The 26192-nt window shown below is 36.1% G+C and overlaps 2 protein-coding genes across 2 annotated transcripts in view; one reads left to right on the top strand and one right to left on the bottom strand.

Moving 5' to 3' along the window:
• The window catches only part of LOC109842486 (probable copper-transporting ATPase HMA5), a 26514-nt gene extending 24070 nt beyond the window's left edge, over positions 1-2444 (top strand). Inside the window, exons 8-9 of the mRNA XM_020411357.1 lie at positions 3-476; positions 1756-2444. Coding sequence (XP_020266946.1) covers positions 3-476; positions 1756-2178 — 897 coding nt within the window. The 3' untranslated portion in view covers positions 2179-2444. The remainder of the gene's footprint in view (positions 1-2; positions 477-1755) is intronic.
• Positions 2989-24631, bottom strand: LOC109840941 (DNA-directed RNA polymerase I subunit 1). The gene is given in 22 exon segments (XM_020409774.1): positions 2989-3270; positions 3272-3739; positions 4432-5281; positions 5537-5677; positions 6632-6903; positions 6984-7182; positions 7566-7697; positions 7699-7724; positions 9379-9581; positions 11511-11646; positions 11743-12009; positions 12105-12323; positions 12457-12604; positions 12690-12778; positions 13911-14174; positions 14676-14863; positions 17895-18057; positions 21686-21865; positions 22023-22247; positions 23736-24044; positions 24121-24280; positions 24362-24631. Coding segments are annotated over 22 exon segments (4890 nt in total). The 5' UTR covers positions 24550-24631; the 3' UTR covers positions 2989-3207.

The following is a 26192-nucleotide window of genomic DNA, read 5'->3' as shown; positions in this document are numbered from 1 at the left end:
AGCACCCTTTAGCAAAGGCCATAGCTGAGCACATGAAGAAGCTACATGAGCAATATGGATCGCACAATGATCGCATTGTAGAAGCAAGAGAATTTGAGGTGCACTCTGGTGCTGGTGTCAGCGCTAATGTTGGAGGAAAACATGTCCTCGTTGGAAACAAGAGGCTCATGCTTTCACTTCAAGTCCCAGTAACGCCTGAAGTTGAAGAATACATGTCAGAAACTGAACAATTAGCCAGAACATGTGTGCTTGTTGCTATTGATGGGACAATTTGTGGGGCTTTTGCTGTTTCTGATCCATTGAAACCTGAGGCAAGCCGTGTAATTTCATTTTTGAATTCTATGAGCATCTCAAGCATTATGGTTACTGGTGATAACTGGGCAACTGCTAATGCGATAGCGAAGGAGATCGGAATAAGTTCAGTTTTTGCTGAGACGGATCCTGTGGGAAAAGCAGAAAAAATTAAGGACTTGCAGGTAACATTAAGCAAAATCCTAGTAGTTTACTGTCGAAAGTGTCAAGTTTTAATTCTCATAAATTGCTTCTGCATATGAATCTTCTCTGATTTGGTTGGAAGGACGCATGGCTGATTCTTAAGTATCCTTTTGTTGCATCAAAATAATTTGGTAATGGTTGACATTTGTACCTCAAATCTTCTATAAGTCCACATTAGTCCCTCAAATCTTTGAAATTGCCCACAAGTCCTTCAAATCCTAAGGGGTCTTGCAATTTGAGCCCTCAATGACAAAAGTACCCCTCGGGTTATGTTTCCTCCAAAATCTACATGTTAAAAAAAACATTAGCTTAGGGTTATTTTGATCATTGAGGGACCAAATCTCAAGATGCCTTAGGATTTGAGCGGCGTATGAGCAATTTCAAGGATTTGAGGGTATAATGTGGATTCGTTAAAGATTTGAGGGACTTAATATCTAAATAACTAAATTTGATATTCTAACGTGTTCCAGCAAAAATAGAGGGTTATTATATATGAACAAAATCTGAACTATTTTATGCCTAGGTAACTTTTTTTTGCAAAGAGCCTCGCCGCTTCGGTACTTTTTTAATTATGGTTTAAATTGAGGGTTGTTATTTAGAAAAAGGGTTTTTATATGGAAACCACCTTTAAAATAGGGGTGTAATATAGGAACCACCTTTATAGGTTAATTTATACAGAAACAACCTTTAAAATATATTACGTTTTAATCAACCACCAAAACCCATTTCATGTTGACTTTTTTTGTCAAAATTTCTTTGTTACCCCTTTTTTCACACCCTCTCTCGTCTCTAGATCCCACAAATCTCGGCGGGCGGCGTAGGTGAGGGTGTTGCAGTTGCCCACTGCAAATCCCGGCAACGGCGAGATTAGGGCCAGCGTCGCAGAGAGAGAAAGAGAGAGAGAGAGAGGAGAATCAATCGGGATTTGTCGTTGGCCACTGCAACACCCTTGCCTGCGCTGCCTGCATGCTTGCCAAGATATGGGCCCTAGAGAGGAGAGAGAGTAAAAGGAGGGGCATTAAAGTAATTTTGATAAAAAAGTCAACAGGAAATGGATTTTGATGGTTGATTAAAACGAAATATACTTTAAAGGTAGTTCATGTATAAATTAATAATAAAGTTGGTTCCTGTATTACACTACTATTTAGAGGTAGTTTCCATATAAAAACCCTTAAAAAATAAGTTATGATGGGGAATTGAAGATTGTCAATTTATATTTTTAACAGCGATAATAGCAAATTTTGGTATTCTTGGATGCAGATGAAAGGCCTAACTGTAGCAATGGTCGGTGACGGCATCAATGACTCACCAGCCCTCGCCGCTGCCGACGTCGGAATGGCAATCGGCGCCGGAACCGATGTCGCGATCGAAGCAGCAGACATTGTACTGATGAAGAGCAACCTTGAAGACGTCATAACTGCCATCGATCTCTCCAGAAAAACCCTCTCCAGAATCCGCCTAAATTACGTCTGGGCCCTTGGCTATAATATACTCGGTTTACCAATTGCTGCAGGAGTTTTATATCCATTCGCGGGGATTAGGTTACCTCCATGGCTGGCAGGGGCGTGCATGGCTGCATCGTCGTTGAGTGTTGTTTGTTCGTCTCTTTTGTTGCAGTTTTATAAGAAGCCTTTGCAGGTAGAGGAGCCATTGGGTGGTGGAGCGAATGTTGATTCCGTATGAGGTTGTGGTTGGGAAAAATTTCTGTCCATCTTTAAGAAAGTTTAAGGATGGAAGTGGGTTTGGAATTGTGGTTGTTTCCATTTGATGTTGCTTTGCGGAATAAGTTTGTACAGTTTAGATTGGCTTGATGAATTCTTAACAATTTGGAGAGGGATTGATTATTGAAACTGGGGGGACAAAATGGAAAAATTGATTAATGATCTGAAGGCATTTTGTGTCTACCTTTGAGAATGTTTGAGGATGGAATTTGGTTGTGTTTGCTTGGATTTGATGTTGTGCGGTATAAAGTTTGTACAGTTTAGCTGGGCTTGCTGAGTTCTTACTATTTGGGCATGGAGGATTGATTATTGAAATTTGGAAAAAAATAATAATTTTGTGTACATTGTTGAGAAAGTTTGAGGATGGGTTTATGTTTGTTACCATTCAATTTGATGTTGTTTTCCATTTGGGCATGAAGGCAGTGGTCATTGAATTTAGAAAAAGGCGGCAGGAAGTCTTTCTGGTAACCAAAAAATTTACAGTCAGTGTTACAGACTACATGCAATACTCGTTAACTTGCATCTCTCATTACGTCAATATATAACCTGTCCTCATATTCTTCCAACCTGGGGATGTACAGTGATTCCTTATGATCTAACAGTTGCTCTCTTTCACCGACAAAACAAGATGAATGAAAGCTGAAAGAACCAAAATTCTAGGCAAAGAAATAAAAATGCAGCCATAAAAAAACTAAAGTTTCTGCTACAAATCAAAAGCCCCAGCACCAAACTTCATCGGCTGACCAAGAGAAACACATAAAAATCAGAGAAGTATAAAGAAAAATGAAATCACATTTCCCAAAATTGTTAAAATGTTAATATCACAAATTACAAGCAATACTTGTTAAACAACTTGATCTCATTACAACTTGTATCCCCATGATCTTCCAGCTAGGGGATATACAGTAATTTCCCTATAATCTATAACACTATTCACTTTTAAACACAAACAAGATGAATGAAAGCCAAAACTAAAAGAATAGGCAGGAAACTAAATTTTCTGCATCAAATCAAAAACACCGGTTCCATACTTCACAGGCTGGCCAAGGGAAACACTGGGCCGATGGAGACTCCAACACATCACTCTCCCCATGAAAAGCTGCCTCCACGATAAACTTTGTCGCTGTCTCAAATGTCATTTTACCAAAAGGCGAAGTATTGAACTGCATCATTCCAAGCCTATTCATTGGCCGATACCCTCCGTTAGAAGACATAAAATCTGCAATCAAACTCAAGTGCCGTGTATTTACGCGAATGCCGTATGGATCAAACACTCCTTTGACTTCATTGATGATGGTTTGCCTAGCTGCTTCTACTCCATAGGTGTTGAGAACTGCATGGATGTCGTTTGTGACGATTTTTTTGACATCGAGATTATCTTGTAAGTCCCAGAATGCTCCAAAATTTACTCCGGAAGTTTGGAGAGCGATTCGGTCCGTTGAGCGTTTTGGTTCGACTACTGAACATCGATCAATGCCCTCGCATTCCTTGAGATACACTCGTTTGGCTGTCGTCTGCGCAATCTGCAAGAGAGTGGAAGTGTGATTTTTTTATGTATAAAGTGTGATTTTTTTATGTATAAAACTGACAATGTTTGATGTCAATACGCTTAAGAACATTTATTGCCGAAATATTGTGCATGGTTTTCATCCAGAAAATAAATCCATACTTCCCCTTTAACCATCACTAAATTTAAAGTGCAATGTGCCATCTCTAAATTTGATTAGGGGAACTTCCAATGATAATCCATACCAATTAAACTATGGCTTTAAGGGGAAAAAAATGGATTTGCTAAAATGTGAACCTTATAATACATCAGCATTTTTTAAATAAAACAGAAACAGTATGATCTGTGGCATGGAAATAAAGTTACGGCAAAGAAATGATATGCAACCTTGGGCTTGTGACCAAGAAACCCCAAAAAGTTTTCACTCTTGACTCTAAATACTTCTCATTGCAGATATAAGCATGATCAAGTAAAAAGAGACGCATGTTATTTTACAATAATAGGTTCCGGTGTAATTCTGCAAATCATATGCACCTAAACTAGGACATCATATTCTTCTCTAGTAAATGCAAGCTACACCAGGAAACAACAAATTGAGTTGAGAATATTACCTTGTGAATGTATTTTTTGAATTAAATGCAACTACATATGAGTACAGAAATAATAAAATTGAGTCAAGCATGTGTACAAAAAGATGTCAGAAAGTACCTCCGCCAACAAAATATGGGGTTTATCAACTAAGACGAAATGAGCCTCGAATCTTAATCCTTCAGCCTTTACGAAAATTGCGCTGTCTATCTTCTTCTTGCGCTTAACAATTTTTGGCTTTGCTTTGCTCTTCTTAACCTTTGACGAGGACACAGAAAGAGTCTTTGTTTTAGATGGGCTCTCAGGTGTTTCCTCATCAGCCACATTGTCAGCAGGATCATCCTCATTGATTTTCTTATTAGCTACAATATCAGGGTCATCACCTCCCAGTTCATAGTCGTCCTCAGCCTCCTCAACCTGATCAGTTTCACTCTCACCACCAAACTCGTCAAAAACTACCGAAGAAGATTTTTTCTCCATTTCATCTTCATAATCCATTTCATCACACATCTGTTTCTTCCTCTTCTCAGCATCAGCACCTTGATCTTCACCATCATCATCAAACTCATCATCTTCATCCTTCTCACCACCTCCACCGCCGCCATCAATATCATCGCCATTGGCAGATTTGCTTCCACTTCCATCTTCTCCCTCTTCTTCCATGCCACTATCTCCCTTGCCTGCAACAACATCAATGTCACTGATTTTCGATATTAATTCCAAGTGTCTTGTTATCGCCACCTCCATTGCTTCGACAAAGGTCGTTCTTAAGATTGACCTGCAATCTTGTAGTGATATGTCTGTATGAGGAGGATAAAGGCTAGGGGGAAAGAGCTTCATCTTAAGTTTATAAAGGGTGGAAACTTTTCGGTTATGAATGTAGAATGGAAGTGTAGAGACTTCCATACTCTCTACAATATCTGCTACACAAATTCTCCGTAATTTAGCAGCAAGGCATTCACCATCTTCTCTGTATAAACAAGGGAATATTATAAAATTGTTCTGAGTAGCAAACAGATGAACAAAAGGGCAATAAGCAGAGAAATGAAATGCCATGTGGCATTCCTTGGGGAGCGGGGCTGATGCATGTCCCGTTATGAAGGAATAGGTCACATCAAATGCTAATAATAGCTTGTACAGACATTAATATTAGAGGGAGAAAAGTATAAGATAGAACTTGAAAATCGTAGGGAGAAAAGGTTGCAGTTGACAGTAATTCACTTACTTAGTCATCCCATCAAGCAAAGGACAAGTCATGATGGGAGTGCGAATGACCTCCTTTGCACTCATCAGAATTTCTTGTAGACGAGGTATACCTAAAGTCACATTCATCTCTCCTCGTCCAGCAAGATGGAAGGTATTAAGTCTGTGAATTAAAACAATAGAAAACATTAGACAGAAGATCTGCTAAAGCAAGATCATAGCATGTGTTAACCAACAAAGGAAAAAATCTACTAGAAAACAACTTATGTCCAAACACTGATTACAAATGCCTCAGAATGGAGAGGTCTTTAGCCAATAAAATATTGCTTATGAAGGGATACCAGCTTGTAATCCAAAAATAAGCATTTAAACAAAAATAGGCTGAGATAATCCGCTTATAAAATGAACAAGGAAGTCCGCAGAACATGAGAAGGCATCATGAATGTTCCAGAATGCTGATGAACAAAGTGAAGTGATTATGCACTGACTCAAAAAGCCACAACCACTAGGTTATTAGTTGATTTTAAAGCAGCGCTGGGGGTCTGCAACCAGAATGCTCTTACAGAAAAGGAGATGAATTTCTATACAGAAGTTCCAAACCAATCTTACTTTTCAAAAGACATGCCTTTTATTAGTTTCCAGACAATATTGTTTTATTTTGTTTTGTTTTTTGTTTTTGTTCTTTCCCCCTCTCTCCAGGCATTTATCCCTTTCTCAAAGGATATGCTTTTTTAGGTTTCAAACCAACTTACTTTGACTCCCCTCTAGTATCTATTCTTTAACAGGATCTCAAGGAAGAAGAGACTTAACTAGAGTACTAAAAAGGAATTAGACAATATAGTAGCTTTAAGAGCCCACCAGAAATTTCTGTACGTCCCTAAACAGAATAAACTGATAAAGGCATTTATTATGAACTGGAAGGGAAATTTAGTTCAGCAATCAAAAAGTAGTAGTTTAAACTCTTGTTAGGACCAAAAGCCCTTGCAGCTTTTAGCAAGTAAAATTGCAGACAGCCAAGAAGAAGAAACACTATGAAAGCAACAAGTTAAGGAAATAGTCTCAGACAGACTAGATGAAGAAACACTATGAAAGCAACAAGTTAAGGAAATAATCTCACGTCATCTGTGTTGATGGTTCTCCAACAGACTGAGCTGCGATTACACCAACAGGTTCGCCAGGTGCAGCAAGACTAGACATATACTTGAGCTTCATCAATCTCATCAGGTCCTTTCGCCTGATATGGCCCCTTTTGCTCTTTGAGAGCTGATTAGCATAACTTGTTGCTATCTCCTTGAGGGAATCTGGCAAGTCCTTGATAAACCTATTTGGTTTTGACAAATGAGCATCCTCGAGTTGACTGCTTAGGCTCTCTAAAACAACTCTTTGATTCTGAAAAATTCTTACAGACTTGGTAAAAAGTCAAGCTGAAGATTCAGGGAAAGGGAGAAATTTATTGAGAGCATACTTACATTAGAAAGGGCTTCAACTTCAGTAATATAGCTAGTTTTCAAGACGTCTACTCCATCATCGCCATATGCGAATTGGACAATGGAGCCATCTGCATCTCGCACTGTGTAATCATAGCAAACCTTCAAACTCTCAAGATTCTTGACGAGACATCTTTGCAGGTATCCACTGCGAGATGTCTTGATGGCTGTATCAACTAATCTGTAGATAATTGGAGACGTTAAATTCTACAAGCCAAGCAAACCTGCAGTATATGGATTTCAAAAGCAACTTGCAGCAAAGCAAATAATTTACATTTGTAAAGAAAACTACAGCTAATTTAGTATTCTGCATTTAAATTAAAATGATTTCCTTAGCAAATAAAATGACCTAACCAAGATTCATGCAACTGTAAGGTAAAGTACACTTGCACGCACATTATAATGGTATAACAACTAAAGAATGATGCATAGAGTTTTTCCAGATGTTATATCTAAATTTTTATGTCACGAGACCAAAATCAATTCCACAATGTTAAGAAAATATAAATATAAAGAATGTATAAAATGTCAGACAGAAATATATTATGTGCCAGTTCACCATACCCATCACGACCAGCCATGCAATGGAAGTAATATTCCTGAGGGCGAAGACCAGTCAAAAACCGATCACTAATAAAACCTCCGGCCCTACATGAAGTATCCCAAGGAGGAAAGCAGGGTAAAGTTTTGCCAGAGCAATGAAGAAATTTGAGTCAAATTGACCTACAAAGAAAAACAAATACATTGTCAATCTACATGTGAAACAATGAGTTAGAAATAATGAAATTACAAATGTAAAAAAGCAAGGTATCCAATTTAAACACAAAGTTATCTTAATGAGACAATGATGGGAACATTCACCTAAATGATACAGAGCTGTCCTGTTCCTTCTATCATAGGATAGAATACAGATTGCATTATGCAACAAAGAATACCCGAGGTAGGAGATCAGGTGCAGTATATCATCCAGAAGGACCAGAATACTAGTAAGTTACAATAACTCCTTCAAGATCAAAATACCTTGAATATTATAACACTAGATTTAACTGAAGGTTGGTGATAGCAATGTTTAAGTTAAAAAAGTACAAACTAGTGATGCAGGAAAATAAACATGACAGATACGGTACAAAATATTTATTAAAGAAATATATCCACTATAAGATTATTCTGGGGCCTGTTGTGCTTTAAATGATCAGACTTAAGTGCAGAAAAAATCATACCATATAAGCCATATAAAAAGAAGCACTCAGGGTCTCAGACTTTAAAATCCAATATCTCTATATTCTATAATACTAAATATTAACATGCTGAGAAGTACAGGTTTTATGTTTCTTCAATTGTGCAAATTTAAGATACAACTAAATGATGAAACCAAGACGTCAATAAGAGACGCTATCCAAGGAGAATAAAAATTTACCTATAAGAAGAAACACATAACAAAGGAAAGATAATAAAAGCAGTAATGGAGTTCCAACACAAACTGAACCTATCCAAGTTAGACCAAATTGTAGACCCCGTATATCTGCTTAACTTTCCATTTCAATCTATGGAAAGGTTCTCCATTGACGACCAAGAGACGCTACTGTAATATCCTTATTACACAGAATCAAATCATGATGATGATAAGATTTAAGGACAGCGTGATTCAAAATAATTGAATATTAAACCGGCACAGTATATAGGCGAGCACTAATGCGACTGAACTGCGAAGACCAAGGTAAATAAGAGTTGTTGTACCTTTTAGGTCTGGAACACCCAGCACTAGGGTCAGACGAAAATGGAATCTCCTATAGGTGGGCTAACAAGGAGAACCTCTCGATGCGCACTTTCTACCGCTCCCTGAATAGTTTCAGGCTTAGATCGCCTATGGCAAAACGCATATAGAAAACTAAAGAACGTCTAAATGTTAAGCTGTAATTTGGTTGGTCACCAAAGAGCTACTCTGCACAGGGATAACGCCGTAAAACACAAAAAGCAGGATACAAACAACAATGCCGAGTAGATGGAGTCAATGGCACAACTCTTGGTGTGCCATTTCAGCACTCAACTTTGGGAGGAAAGAAAGTTGAGAATTAAAAGTATTACCCAATTATATCATTTTTATGGTTTATGTGTTGAGAAGTCAATGCTTTGCCTAATTTCAGGGGAAGTTGGGATGTTATTGCAGCTACCACTTTGTTTGTTGGACCAAACGGAGAAACAAAAATAATAGGATACACTGGGGCCAAATAAGCTCGAGTATTGACCAAATGTTGCATATAGTAATAGAAAACTTCCTACTACTAACTAGAAGTCATGCAGGATCCACTCTAATAAGCCCAGAGCATCCAATTTAAAAAATTCAACAAACATTTAAAAGAAAAAGGAAAGAACATACCAGTCCACCTTTAGCACCCGTTGTTGTCATAAGTGAGAGACAGTTCCTCGGGAAGGGCTTCTGTAGTCCAGCAGGAAATAAAGCTTTATTAACCTCTGAAGTTAGAACATTCAGAGAATTGGACATCATCCTATCCAACCTAGTTGTCGCAGATTCCACACTTCTGAGAGCTTTCTCAATTTCTCTGTGCAAGACTGATGGATCTACTTGAGAAAAATATAATTAAAATATGCTTGAATAGGAAATAATCGAGTAACATGTCTGGATTTAATTTAAATAGCAAGTTAAACTTGGTTGCTTCAGGAAGAGGATTTGGAACCAAAACCTTCGCATTTCAGATTCAAATATTCAATCATACAATATTTTCCATTCAACTTAATTTATGTCATACATGGCACCCAAGACACCAAAAAGCAAGTGACATTAAGTTCTGTTACCTATGTATCAAATGGGCATAAAACCCTACAAAGTAGCTGCTTTCTTATTTGTTCAATAGATAGAGTGCCTAAAAAGCATAAGGGCTAGTGCTCATCTATTATGCATCAAGTGAGTACAAAATGGATGATCAAAAAATGTCTCATGCTTTAAACCTATGGTCTAAAATATTTAAAACCCAGTTTTGAAGTGTTTAAATTCAAAAGTTTGAAGTGAAATTTGTATATCCTGTATCATAGACCTAAGCAATTCCCCACTTGGTTGAGCATTCATTTGCATCGATTTGATGTATAAGAAGGAAAACTCAAATTCATTTGATTTTTTTTGTTTTAGACAGAAACGATGTTGATTAATATGATCAATAGTTAATTTTCCTCATTGATTGTCTACCATTGAATTTGAATGAGAAGAATTTTGCTCCAAATCCTTTCCAAAAGTAACCATGTCTAACTCAAAAATCAGTATATAAACTATGATATTATTACAAAATATTACTACACATTGCAACTCAAAAAATAACACTCGTTAGAGCTCATTCTGATACCTGAGATATTTTTCTGCATTAAAAAAAATCTAGAGTGTATGATAGAACGGAGGAAACAGTGATTGATATGAATAAAGAAAACAGTTGACAGGATGAGCAGCCTTCTTGGGTGCATGTATAGGTACAGCTCATTTGGCTTGAACAGAGGGAGTGTTTGGCAAATTGAAATTTGAAAGTGTGGAAGTTGCTAAATTTACAAATGATTTTCACATCCATGTCAACATGCAAGTGAAATACGATGTTTTAAAAAAAATTATTGTTGGAAGAACAAAATTGAAAATGATGTGGCCAAATAGGATATATTTGTAAATATAGTTAATGTCAATTAATTAGAAGCAGTCCCCACTTTCTCAATTTCAGGTGACTTCAACAGTTTTCACGTAAGTCACAATTGTATTAAATCATATGAGGCAACTTTTTTTTTTTTTGCATTTCACTTTCACAATCACTTGCATGAAAACAGATGCCTAAAGTGTCAAAAGTGAGCACTTTCTCAGTTTCATGTTTTACTAGCATGCAAACAAACACCCCCAAAAAGTCATAAAAATGCCCATGCTCAACACTGAAGAGCCTGCACGCATGGATTGAGGACATAAGGGAATGCAACTGCTATAATACTTTTCAGGTTTCACATATTATGATCACCAAGAATGCTTCTGTCAGGTCACGGGGCAAGAAAATGAGGATTCTTGTGTATTAGTGAGCTCTCACTGCTTACTGAACTAATACCATGGAGAACATCCAAGAGAAAGCAGTGTATATTATGAGCAAAGATGACCTGCTATGTTCTACTTTGTAAAAGTAATGCAAAGCACAAGCCTCAGCTCTAGGCTTAATGGAGCCATGTTTCTTGAATAGGAAATTGCTCAGTAATGCTCAGCCTTTTTGGAGAAACAGCTTTCTTAAGTTTTTGTTCCAAAGCCTAAGTTTTATCGTAAAATGTATCGTAGAAGCAAATGAATGATGCCACAGTGAGAAGAATATAGGACTAATAAGTTAAATAAATAAATAAATAAACAAAAAAAAACTACGCCAGCATGGAACAGCTGAGCTGAATAATAAATCAAAGAACGATGCAATATTGAGTGGCTTTTACAATTTTTGCACTAAATTTTGGCATATACTTCATGTAAAAAATCCTTGTGAAACGCACCTGTATCACCACATTGAGTAAAACGACAGTGCACATCTAAGCTTTGTGCTTCACTTTTTTTTAGCATTACTTCCCTATCCATATCTGATTCTCGTAGAAGTAAAAGGTCATCCACTCCGCAAGTAAATGCATGCATCTGAAAACATTGAGGTGTCATAAAGTACACCACTCGGTACAAAGTCAAAATTAAAAGATACTAAGAAACAAATTCGGAATCAGGTTGCAAATCTACCTGCAAGAAGATAGTAAATAAACGACTAAGTATAGACATTAAACTGCCTGCAGTATCTGCACCATAAAGTTCATGGACAATGTGGACCAACCCGTATTTTCCAAACTGAGCCTTGTCAATCATCCCATGTATGAACTCATTATTGTAAATAAGCATACTGCCTTCTTTACTGTTTTTAGCAAAATACTCCTTCGGGATTCTTCCACCTTTCTCAATCGTAAAAGGTGAACGATCCCTTGTAATATGACATAGGATTGCAGTTATCACCTACAGAAAATAACAGATACTAAAGGACAGATGAAGATGCAAATATTCAAACAACTGTCTCACTTTACAACTTAATAAAAAGGGAAAACACAAACCTGTTTTCCAGTCCACAAGGGTTTCGGTTTCCAAATAGCAGGAGGAAGGGGCTTGATCTCATTGTCAGAGCTTAATAAAGAAATCTTTTGATCAGATCCACCAGATTGAAGACTGCCAGCAGCCAGAGGCAAGCAAGAAGCATATAAGAGCTGGTGGTACTCCTCACGGGTTAAAAAAGTGTCTTGCTTACTTAGAAGTACAGCGCTTACAATATGGTCCTGAAGAATTAGGGTATCAAGATAATTTGGAGCCAAAAGCAAAATATGTCAAAAGATACAACAGTCATCACTAAAAACTACAAGCCTAGCATCCATTCAGGTAATGTCAATATGGCAATTTGCAGATCATTACCTGAATCAGACCCCTAATGGGATCTCCACTTGTCGGAACAATATACTGCTTATTTGCATTGACAATATTAAGGGCTTCAGCTCGTGAAATTTCATCCTGAGGCAGATGAACATTCATCTCATCTCCATCAAAATCAGCATTATAGGTACTGCAAATTAAAGGGAATAAGTTTACTAAAGAAACATATACTAAGATAGGAAAGAACCTCATATCACTCAAGCTCAGTATACAACCTGCAATTTGCATAGTGCATACGAAGTGTCTTTTCCCCATTCAGAACACGAACAACATGAGCCATCATGCTAGGTTTGTGAAGTGTAGGCTGCACGTTTTTAGAGCTAAACCAATCAGGAAATTAGAGTGCAACACAAGCAATAAATGAAACCAAAAGATCTTCTACTTCCCTACTCAGACACAGAATCAGAAGTTTTGTGATGGATGTTTTGGTTAAAGAAAAAAGAAGGGAACCACAGTGTGGATGTACATTCTACTAAGAAGACAACGTACCTACACTAATGCATCACTACCGACTAAGGGAAGCTTAAATGACCAATTTTAACCCATAGTTGACAGTAAAGGATAAGACTACTTAAAGATTACTACTAAATCATCTTCCATATTTAAAGTTCTTAGATTTGCCTTTATAACTCAAAAGTCATTTGAGAAGCATATTATTTCTTGAAAGCATTCCACCCTGCCTCTCACCCACCAACTTGTCAATGCACCCACACCCTCGAGTGGAGGGAGGGAGGGGAGGAGGGAAAATATGACCCACAAAATCACCATTCATAAGGTATCATTTAAATATTGTAACTTAGAATGCACTATCTGTTACCAACCTGCAACAAAGAAGTGTGCAGTATGCCAATACAAAAATCAGTTTTCTTCCGTGTAAGAAGACCGTAATTTGCAGCCTGTCTAAATAATATTCCTCAAAATATAAATTTCCTATATGCCAATACAAATATCATTTATCTTCCGTGTAACAAGAGTGATAGTAAAAACAAATGCAACAAAATACAAAACTTCAAAATCAATTTTAATGGCAAATTCTTTTAACGAAACCATGACCGTCTTGGGGGCAGAAGTTTGATATCTCCAAAAATTAACCACTTTAAAAGATTTGGAGAAGAGGTAATCATCTGCTGAAATAAAAAACAGTACATGTACACTTTTTTACAATATATGCAGTCTGAAGTATCATCCAAACTGCTATTTACCTACGTGATTACGCTCGAATAATCAAAAGTACTGCAACGTTTTTCATGGCCCACTCAACACACTTTATGTTTTAAAATAATACAAAAAAAGACAAGAAAAAATTTGAGTTCAAATGAATGCATCATTAATTTGACCTACATCCACTGGCCAACATTTTGTTGCACAAGAATTTTTAACAGTTAGCACAATTAAAATAAATCACTGCCACAGACCTCATAGGACAATCATCATACCTGTCGGTTCACGAGAACAATATCACCATCTTGTATATGGCGGTACACTACCTTGCCTTCAAAGTCATATTCTGGACCCTTCCCGGAATGCAAAGTAACTCCCCGAGATGTAGGTAACTTTCTTGAAATTGCTTTGCGCATATTTTCGGATACCTGCAACTTATATAGTCTGTCCTTGTCCATGTAGTGTGTAGCACCAGGATGAATATTAGCACCATTCATAATCGAATGCTTCAGTTTATCAGCATTCCATGGGGTCACTCTCTGTACAATCATGTATTCAGTCTTACTAATGAGGAAATAAGAGCAGAAAATATTACAACATCTTTTCATTTTCCTTCTGTTGTTCAATACACTCACAAACGCGGTAGTGTAACATATCTACAAAACCAACATTGTAGTTATATCTAGATGGCTATGGATGGTCATACTAACAAGTTACATGCGAAGGCATGTATCTCGGGGCATGCAATATAGAATTAACAAATTTTAGCTTACGTAGAAATATAAGGTGACATAACAGGACATCTTTCACCAGTACAGACCTAAGCAAATTTCATAAAGGACAATAATGCAGCTGATAACTCGTTGGCATCATGCATGCACCTCAGTGCAAAGATGTTCATGTGTGTTGCCATATACATAAAAGTATCTTTGTGAGTGTATCCGTGATTCGGTTATGCATGCAAGAGTATCATGTAAATGAGAGAGATGACTCTCCACCAATAAATTGCAAAAAGTACTTTTCACAATTTTGAAAGATACCTCTGGATATGTTAGCTTCAATGCAAAATATGGAGGAATGCCAATTTCATTGACAGCTAAATATGGATCTGGGGAAATGACCGAGCGACAGGCAAAATTAACTCGCTTTCCCATCATCTTTTGCCGAAGAATACCTGCTTTCTTCTCCAGTAACTGCCTTATACCATTAGTTTCCCTCTCACTTTTAGCTGCAAGTATTTAAAAATCAGAAAGAAAATACAAATGGAACTGGAAGTATATCATTGTTTTTACAGAATCAAGTTCCAATAATTCCATTGAAACAATATTTTAAAAATGAGTTGCAAGAAAATGATTATAATATAAATAAACTGATAGTATGCATGAGATTACTATAATAAGAGAAGATTGTGAGATGAACTTTATTTGTCAAGGGTGGAACTATAAGCATGCACAATTACCAAGACTGTAATAAAACCAAAAGCAGAAAAAAAGCATCAGTGCATACTGTTACATCAAAGACCTAAAAAACTTCTCTGCAAAATTATATAGATGGCCTACACCCTTTAAACAATTTCAAGGTATCTACTACCTCCATCAACCTCTCCTGGGCCCTGGCAATATAATGGCTCTGCAGAATTCAGTTTACAACCTTTAAACAATTTCAAGGTATCTTCTCACTCATAATTCATTGATTAGAACAACAGGCTGGAACAATAAATTTTTTAATTTCTGTACACTGTACACCAACCGGCAGCAGAAACTCGTTTCCATCGAGAAACAGTAAGTTAAGACAAAAATTTTGTCAGAAAGAATAATCTCGCAAGAACCTTAAAATGCTCTTGGAAGATAACAAACCGTAAAGCTAAAGCAAAGTATCTAACTTCAAATAAGTGAGGGTTACCATCTAGTAAAGGCAATGGTCTATTCTATTCCATTCCTCCTTAATATATGTGTAGAAAAGAGACCTTATCGTCTACTCTAATCAATTCCTCCTTAATTTTCAGGCTCTATAAAACAGACCTTAGTGTCTATTCTATTCAATTCCTCATTAAGTTTTGAGCGCTGGAGGATAGATCATATTGTGTACTCTATTCAATTTCTCCTTAGTGTCTATTCTATTCAATTCCTCATTAAGTTTTGAGCGCTAGAGGATAGATCATATTGTGTACTCTATCCAATTTCTCCTTAATTTTCAAGCTCTGAGAACATACCCTATTGTCTGCTCTATTCAATCTCACCTTAATTTCCAAGCTCTGGGGAAGAGGCCTATTGTCTACTGCAATCAATTACCCCTTTAATTTCTCAATTCTGGAGAAGAATCCTTATTGTCTACTCTATTCAAACCTCCTTAATTTTGGAGTTCTAAACAGAAATCCTACAGTCTACTCCATTCAATTCCTCCTCAAGTTCCGAGCTCCGCAGAAGGGACTCTACTGTCAATTCTATTTTAATTCCCCATCAATTTTCAAGTTCTAGAAAAGAGATCTTAATGTCTACTTCATTCATCCCTCATTATTTGAGGTTTATAGAGGATACCACATGACCTACTCTATTCAATTCCACAATATATACTCGCTGAAAGTTCAACTGGCCGGTAACATGCCAAAGATCATTCTGTTCCCACTTCCAAATTTCTAATGTATGTTTCCTGCTCATCTCATTCTGATATTCCCCTACTTTTCTTCTGTTTCCTCCTTTACCCTAGCTGTTATCTGATTCTTCATGATTGGCAACGCCAGGAATATTTGTCCATTCAATTTTTGCCCCAAATACCAAATGACCATGACAATATAGGCAGTTTGTTTGGAAAAGGAGCAAGACCAAGGGAAGAGTTGGGATGTGTACAGTTTAAGGGGAAATTTTTAATACATGGATGCAAAGAGGTAAACATTTTCCTAATTATAACAAGATAATAAAAGTACTTAACATAGATATATACATAGATATTAACATCCATTGCAATCTTATGACAGCAAAATCACACCAGAAAAAGCAGTAGTCTTTTATATGAAATGCACTGCAATGCAAAGAAGAAGATGAAGAAGAAATGGCACAATAACACAATCCAAACAAGTTAACTACGTATGCATGATGCATCTGTCACCTACTAATATCCACCAAAAGGATGTAATGAAAGGAGTCTACAAGATAGTGGCATAAAGTAAGGATGATAAACCTAGGATGATAAACCCCAAGGCTAAAAGTTGTAGGCTACCATTAACTAATATCTTCATATTATATGGCTAGAAACATGTTATAATCTATCATGATCAATTGTTGATATGACATGGCCAGAACACACAAAACGCTCAAATTGGAGAATATGCCCAACTAACGATCCACGAAAGAAACTGATCTCAATATCATGGAGGTCTTGTACGTAAGAGAAGTACTATCAATAATACAACAATGAGAACAAAATTACAAGCCTTAGAAACAGCTAAATACCATTATTTGATGCAGGATAGTAATTTCAAAGAAAATACGAGATGTTGTCACCTACCCAGGAATCCAGCAAGAATATTTTATGCAGACCCCTAGCAGATAAACACACCCATGGTATTAACATAACACTATCAATAGGCTATTGCAATACAGTCCAGAATATGAAACTTTCCTGGTGCTGTAAGTGATATAAAGTAAAAACGCCAAAAGCTAGCATTTATTTTAGTTTCTAGCTGAATAAAACTGCTTTTTTGTTGTCATCCTTCAAGTGCTATTCTTTCCTAGAAACTCCCTTCTTTACCTTCTCAATAGATGTTGTTATATTATTGAGATTTGCTCATCTTTCTACATAATCTAGTCCGCATTTCTTAGCTGACAATCAATTTGATTGCTGGAATTCATCAAATGGTCCAGAATTAGTTTTAGATACATGTACAGCACTAAACATAGTTTTTAGCATCTAAACCCCAAAGCATGATTCCTTCTTTGGCACAATAATAAACTCCTTGAAGGGCACAGGAAATTAACCTAAAAGTTGCCAATTGGAAAGATCAGGTTCACAGGACCTTTACAGTAAATAATTTTTTAAAACAAAAAAAAAATCATCTTTTGCTTACCCTAAAAAAACATTTTCCATATCTATCCAAAAGTCCTATATCAATATAGGACTTGCAAAGAAGCTTTGACATCAAACAAGACCAAGCAACAAAGCATGGGAGCAACAAATAAGTTAGAAAATATAAGGAGTTTAACTAAAAAAAGTTGTACAAGCAAAAGAATAAAACATAAATAAGTTGGAAATGAGATACCTACCAAGGCCCTTACTACTATCAAACAGCACAGATACACTCCTTTGAAGTTGCGTCCACCTTTCAATGATTTTGGGATTATTGGGATCAGTTTTGATTAATTCACGTAACACAATATTGCATTCTTGTACTTTCCTCAACAAAAGATTTTGTGGATGTTCCACGACCTAGATAAGAAACAAAGCAATTAGGTGTGTTAATGTGACTACTCATTAGTACAGAATTCATTTGCTAAAAGCACTACTGGTACTGCACATAAAAGTTCAAAAATAAAGCTATTGACTACTAGTGGAAAGACTTGACAGGTTTCTAGTAACAACTAAAGGGAAGATAACGAAAGACTTTCTTACCACCAAAAACACAAGGGTTTTACTTTTAATGTGTATCTTGTCTTCTCCCCTAGTATTTCTGTCTGGATCTAGCCATTATTAGAAAATAGTGGCACTTAGCAACCGTATAATAGACATCATTGTGTTGTTTGCTCTAGCTTGCTAAGCCCTTATTAATGGTGGGCCAAGATAGCAGTACAAAATTGAAGTGAGCCCCAAGCGACTTAATTACCACAAGACCGCCTAATTTGATAGCACTAAAGCGAAATGAGTGCTAAAATACTTGATGTCTTTTTCATTGCTATTGTTTCAGCCATGATTTTTTGGTAAAATTGGAATGCTTTGTCATCTGAAGAAATTATCTAATTCTCCTTTATGCTATAAATTTGTTTTTTTTTGGGTGGTGTATTGTCTAAGTTACCCCACCACCTCGTCTGACACTTTCCATACCGTGTCCGACTCCGACACTCCTTGGACAATCATCAAGGGTTTTACTTTTACTGTGTATCTTGTCTTCTCCCCTAGTATTTCTGTCTCTATCTAGCCATTATTAAAAAATAGTGGCACTTAGCAACCGTATAATAGACATCATTGTGTTGTTTGCTCTAGTTTGCTAAGCCCTTATTAATGGTGGGCCAAGATAGCAGTACAAAATTGAAGTGAGCCCCAAGCGACTTAATAACCACAAGACCGCCTAATTTGATAGCACTAAAGTGAAATGAGTGCTAAAATACTTGATGTCTTTTTCATTGCTATTGTTTCAGCCATGATTTTTTGGTAAAATTGGAATGCTTTGTCGTCTGAAGAAATTATCTAATTCTCCTTTATGCTATATTTTTTTTTTTGGGCGGTGTATTGTCTAAGTTACCCCCACCACCTCGTCTGACACTTTTCATACTGTGTCCGACTCCGACACTCCTTGGACAATCATTGATATGTATATTGTCAAAGGAGCTTCCAACAACAGCAAAACTCTAAAGTTGTAGTGATGGTTATAACTTCACACTACCCCCAGAGAGGGGCATCTACTTTTTAACCACTTTAGAAATTTGTGATCGGTAAAATTCAAGGATGGGTTGCAATGGTATCGTGTTAAATGACTGACACTGTAACTTCCAAGTTATGTTGTAACTTCCAAGTTATGGTGAGGGTTGAGGCTTACGCTTTTATACTCTAAGCTTTTATACTCTAATATATACAATTATTCAAACATGTACTATATTAAAAACATATTTAAGTATAAAAGATTTGTACACTTCTAGGATGTATATCTTACACTTCAAATCTCTTCCTACAACATGCCAGACATGTTTGGCTCGTTTCGGTCCATACCTAGTTCAAAAGTATGATTGAAGTATAATTTTAAAGGGTCATTTAGGTATCTAGTTTAAAAACGAGCATTTTTCCAGTTTATAATCTACTTCATAAAAGAAACAAAAAATGTCACCAGAATTTTAGTCCTGGTGACATGTAAATAAAAATCAATATTGATCCCATGTAAAATTTTGATTTCAGTATTTATATATATTTATATATAGTCATGTCCCCGTATTTTACCTTTTACAAATTTGTCTCATGCCTACATCCATAACTACACTTGTGTGAGATAGTTTATTGCTTTCTGCAATGAGCTTTTCCGATTTTTTTCCCCAGCCAGACTTAAAATTTTCATTATGATGTTGTGACTTTGTATGAAGACATTTTTCGCCTTTAAATCTATACTCTAAGGGGGTTTCGGGTTTCTTAAATGCTGTTTTTACTTTTTCTCAATCTTCATCAAAAACATTTTGACAGCATTGAAGATACTATTTCCTTATTCTTTTTTTTGCACATACTTCTACATTCTATATTATAAACTTTTAAGGGTGTTATAAACTTTTTTAAGGGTAGATTTATGTATCTATATGTATATTAATGTGCATGTAAGTGTCAGATATATATTTATTTGTTGAATTAATGGACAGATCCCTTTAACAGACACTATCTAGTGCTACGTGAAACCATCCAACCGCACTCCACTTTCTACATTTTTTAACATTGGCTCTAAACAAAATCAATAAGAGGGTGGAGTCGTATGATCTCACTGAGTTCTGGCCATGAAAATATGGAAGTCATGAATCCAAAATTCTCAAATGATACATGTTCTAACGCTTGAAGTGGATCAATCAACATCGGAACATCAAACTTAGCCATACGTTTAAAACAAGCACCAGCATGCAAGTTTGTTTATCAAACAGAGTGGATTTTCATGATGATGGAAATTCAAAGGCACACTCTGTAGACAGATGGCAACATGCAACCTTCTTTCTCATCGGATTCTTTAGCAAGTTATCTATAAAAAGCAAACATCTTTCTTGCCTCTTCTAATACTTACTGTAAATTCAAAGCAACATCCGAAAAACAGTGTATTTATATGTTCTCTCAATTCCGAGTTGCAGAGTACAAAATCACTTACTTATAGCTCTTAAATGATATATGTTTTAACAATCCAACTAGCATGATCAGTGAAGGAGCTTTAGGCTGTATTTGTAATGTTTGAAATAGGCTCCAGTTTCCCAAGTATTATCAAAATCAATGACAGTTTAATTTGAGGCTGAGGAATTTGAAGTCATTCAATGCAGAGATAAAAGTTTCAAAGATAACCCATCAGAGGAAATAAGGCTGTAAGGAAAGGTTAATAACATGAGCATGGAAGACAACTATAAGAAAGAAAAGTGGATTCTTACAAAAATGACACCAAGTGAAAAGAAAACGAGTAAATGGATTTTCCTACTATCTAGACAGGAACAATTAGCTGTGGTTAGAAGGTCTTAGAAGTTGAGAAGGTCATCCTTATATAAATAAAAATGTCACTACAAAAAAATGTTGTTGTCGCAGCAACACTAACCCATATTTAAAAGTCAATACCTTGAAAGTACAAAGAACTGGGCTGTCAAACAAGAGAACTAATTTACAACCTCATAAACGAGTCAAATGACAAATAGGGCCCAAAGATAATGACTGATAAAGAGAGAACCATATTCCCTCATGGGAAAGGTCATGGATTGAGAAGTCATGGATGTTGTCTTTATTAACCTAATCTCCATGTCAATGTCCTTGCTTCTAGCATATAGTATAGGAACCATTAAGAAAAAAGGTTGGTCTATCTACATCACTAACTCTGGTCTTGAACTTGTGTGTACTAATAATAGATATTCGGAATAGGGTTGCCACTGTGTGGTCTAGATTTTTCATTGTTCAGGTAATTTTTGTGTGGACAGATGTCATGAGCTGCAGAATTAAGAAATAACCCAAACGAGTGACGCTTAAATTGTTACTCTAGATACCAGAATGTTGTAAAAAATAGTGTGCGCGCGCGCGTGTAACACACCGTACAAAAAGTACACCTATAAATTATGTATCTTAAGTTGAATTCAACAGTAGAGCTAATACAGTACACATGCATGTATTGATTAAAAAAACTCACCCCACGACCAGAAAAAGCTGGGGGCCGGAACTTGCTTGGCGGGACAAGAAGAGCCTTCAAGAAGAACATCGCGTACCATTTGTTGTTGCCAGATATTTTTAAATCTTTTTGCTGAATGTCGCAAATAAGCCTGCACAATTGGAACTCATTTCTCCAAAGGCCATCCAGAATAAGTTCAACCTGAGATAATAGAAGTATAGTGCATTGCTAAAAACATGCATCTTATGCAGTCAAATAGGATAAATACCAAAAAGGAAGTTTGGGTCATAGTTAATAATGCTGCATAAAAGTAATATACGCAAACAGAAAGGAAAGTAAGATAAAGTGAGGTACAGACCTCAGAAGGGACTAGGTGCTTCTGACCTGCAGAAGCATTCAAGCTCTTAAAAAAATCAGGAGACAGATTCCTTGATTGGTCTGACACATATGTAGGAACTGCTGATTTCCCATCACTCTGTGGAGCATCATCACCTTCATTTGCCGGTCCTTCTTCACCAGTAGAAGGCAAACCCACATTAGATTCTCGAATGAAATTGGCTGTTATATCTGAATGTTTCACGGTCTACAAACATTCAAAAAGCAGAGGTAAATAGGATGCATTTTGCAAATGAACAATAAAGATATAACTAAATGAATACAAATTTATATAACAAGTGAGATCGCAGAATCAACCAGAGTCCATGTCATAAAACAACATTAATCTAACTGAAATGCTAGAGCATTGGGGTTGCATATATGATTAGTTGGAGGTTCAAAGATTTTTTTTTTTTATGGACTACTTCCTGAATAAAAGATGGCATCCTATAAAGTATACAGTTACAGTGGCATTTGCTTGTCAAGCAGAAATTACTTCTGAGCAATGGATCTCAAAAAGACCCTGGATGTTTGAACCAATTTGTCATGTAAAAAATATATATCTTTGCAAACTAAAAGGAAGCCAGTGTTGAATGCAACATCATCTTAATTTGGCATCCTATGACCAGCAGAGTCCATGTTTCATGTTTAACACCTTCATTCTGATGATAATGTAAACTCTATATCAAGAAGAAAATGCATTTCAAATGTTTAAAGATATGGACTTCTATATAAAAGTCAATCAAAGGAAAACAAGATGCCCTCAAACCAAATGAAATTTATTAAATTAAGACTTAGTACGGCGTGTGGGCAAAAAACTAGCAACTTGAGAAAGCCAGCCAACTAGCTTGAATGTAACTAAGCAATAAGCATTGTCCACATTTCTCATCACAGAGCCATCAAGATAGATATCCACATTTCTCAGCACAGAGACATCAAGATAGATATATAGCACATAAGTAATAAAATCAAACCAAATTGCATAAAAATGATAAAAAAAACATATTAAACACGAGGTATAAACTATAATCTCATCATGCACTAGGAACCCCCTAAGGAACATAACCATCATGCTCAAAACAGTTAGTAGTATAGTGACGGACACTTCTGATGTCAAAAAAGATTTTCCCCAAGGCGAATGGACAGAAAGCAAACTCTATCCCACATCCCAATGCTATAGAGATTTTCCATAGACATTCCATACCTAACTGCCCAATCACTGAAGCTCCAGGGAACACTGTTGGAGGAAGGAAAAAAAATAGACTATTTTGTTGAATAACATGATGTTGATTCGGAGACAACGTAGGGGCAACTTTCAGCCACACCTGATTTCGCATAAGTTTGTTTATTAACATATGGTTTGCAGATCAGATGTTAAGTCTGAGTTCTATCCACTGCCAATCACCTGGATGAGGCTGACTCCTACAAGATCCTATAACTGTTTAAGAGTGCATTTTCCATGTTACAATCTCTAGCTTTATATTGTCTTTGTCCGTATGACAATGGTTTGTACCACTTCTTTGGTGAATTAATGATAGAGCGCTAGGAAAGCACAACTGGTTGAAGTAATCATAATGTAACTGAGTTTTAAGATGAACAGAACATTAAAAAATGATGGGTAGATAAGTTCATACAAAACTTTAAACAGAACATGAAATTTTCTTCTTCTTTTTTTAATTTCATATCGTAGAATTACCTTGCTAAGCCATCCAAATGTAGGGCTCGATATTTTCAGGTTAGATTTACCACAATTTGCACACTTCTTGGGGCGGTTTTTCATAATTATATTTAGAGCAGAAATAGCCTCCACATATTGTAGGGATGTCCATGAGTTATCCTTTGCGTTCTTAGAATCTCTTCCTGATTCACATGGATGAATAGTGATATTCTTCTCTTTGCTATCTTCAGCATAAATTATATCATACACCGAAGAGGAATCGAGGTCTTTAGCTGCAAGAATATCGCCTTTTGCTATATGGGTTAGCTTGGCAACATAATGTTGAACCTGAAAACATTATGTACGTGAATTAATAATGGGTAACTTGTGTAATCTCATAAAAGCGAAGGGATGTTATTATTACCTTTTCTGTGCTGAATCGAAACCGATGGCAAAAGAAGCAAGTTATGTGAAGGAGACTCTTAAGACTATTAAATTGCAAAGGATTGAATACTGGTTTCACTAGTTCAATATGGCCACAGTGACCAGGGCACTTATAGGCGAGCTGACCGCAGGTTTTGCAGCTGCGAAAAAAATTTAAGAAACTAACAAAAATATACCAGAAAGAGATTCAAAAAAATCGAAAGATTGCTCTTTGAACTTACGAATCGATCTCGTTTATAGGACCAAGTGCAGGGTCGTAGAATCCGTCGGGGACTTGCAAGCCTTTGGCATCGAGGAGTTCGGGGCTGGTGATCCTTTTGACGCTTAGGTTTCTGACGTCTTCAGGTGAGTAGAAGCTGAACTTTACTGATTTGACGAACTCCGATGGCGCCTCGCTGGTGGTCGCCATTGAGAGCAGCGAGAGGGTTTTAGGGTTTTGGGAGAGAGAAGGTTTTTAGGGTTTTTGTGAAGAGGTTGAAGACTCGGGTGGCGATCGGGTCGGGTTGGGACGGGTCGGGTCAGTACAGGGTTTTATATATGGCGTCCGCCAATTGGGGCTAGAGCCCAGAACAACGGACACGTCCGTTTTCCATCTTGACTAGAACTTGCGTAATTATAAGGGTTTTCATATCAAAATCAATCCATACTTGTATCTAAATTGATACTTATTATTTTTTAAAGTTTTTTTATCAAAATCACATTTATTTATATACATCTTTACAATTGATACTTTTTTACTAAAATATCCATATTGACCTATAATGGCGTTCAATTATCAGAAACAGAATTTCCCCAAAATTGGTTAACAGACGGTATTCAAATAAAGATTTTATTTCCCTTCTGTCTGAAACCTTGGAGAAGATCTAAAATACGATCTCATCATCGAGATCAGAAAATAAAGAAAAAGGAGAAAAGAGACAATTTTTGTTTTTTAACAATCTAGGGAAAGGAAGCAGAACTACCTTTTGGGTCTCCCCGAAAACGACCTTCTTTTTTTGAACCCATTTTTAAAGAACTCGAAAAAAAATGAGAAAATTGAAAAAGCAATTTTTTCAAGTTATAAAGGTTTTCAATTATGTTTCTCCATCTTCTTCCTCCCCAAAGTCTGACCTAAACCTAACTCTATCCACCTTATCTCCTCTTTTCCTTCCCTTCTCAATTCTCTCTAGAATCCCACCTCAAAACACCACCACCGTCCCATGACCACCATCCCTAGTGGCGTAGCCATGATTATTTTTTACTCTGGGCAAAATATAAAGATGGTTTATAAAGAAACCACTTACACCTATTGTCTACTTACACTTTCTATTATCTGACGACCGAGTATTATAGATATTCAAAAACCATTTTATAGAATTTTCAAAGTTAGAATGTGCAAATTCAATCAAGACGAGTATTATAGATATTCAAAAACCATTTTATAGAATTTTCAAAGTTAGAATGTGCAAATTCAATCAAGAAAGAAAATATAAATTATGTGATCAATATTTTCAAAGTTAGAATGTGCAAATTCAATCAAGAAAGAAAATATAAATTATGTGATCAATTCCAAAATTTGATATTATAATATTCTTACACCTTATCAACTAATTAATTAATTTGTCAAAATGATTACTCTCTAATTTTAGAAAACTATAAAATATCATTTGAGAATGATTTAAACATATTTTGTACACATATGGATTATATTTTAACAAAATAATATAGATCTATCCAATATTGAATAATATCCAAAAAATTAAGCTAAAGAGTTAAAAGAATCTAATAACACCCATGATTCATAAAGGTGAGACATATAAAATGAACAACTTAAATTATTTTGTTAAATAATTTATTACAAATCATAAAAGATAAGGAGAACCATAAGGATCACATAGTCATACCAAATAAAGATTAAATTTCTTCTCTGCGAATGTTGTAGCAAAAGATTTTCAGAGATACTGATAAATTTGCTATAAAATCTACTCTTATAAGATTGATGTCATATGTGTTTTAAATTGTACTTTTTAAGGGTTAATTTTAGAAAACATCCCCTCAACTATGAGGGAAATG

The sequence above is a fragment of the Asparagus officinalis genome, chromosome 5, assembly GCF_001876935.1.
Source record: "Asparagus officinalis chromosome 5, Aspof.V1, whole genome shotgun sequence".
NCBI classification, from domain to species: domain Eukaryota; kingdom Viridiplantae; phylum Streptophyta; class Magnoliopsida; order Asparagales; family Asparagaceae; genus Asparagus; species Asparagus officinalis.
Note: the sequence above shows the minus strand (reverse complement) of the source record. Positions and strands in the feature narration are given on the sequence as shown.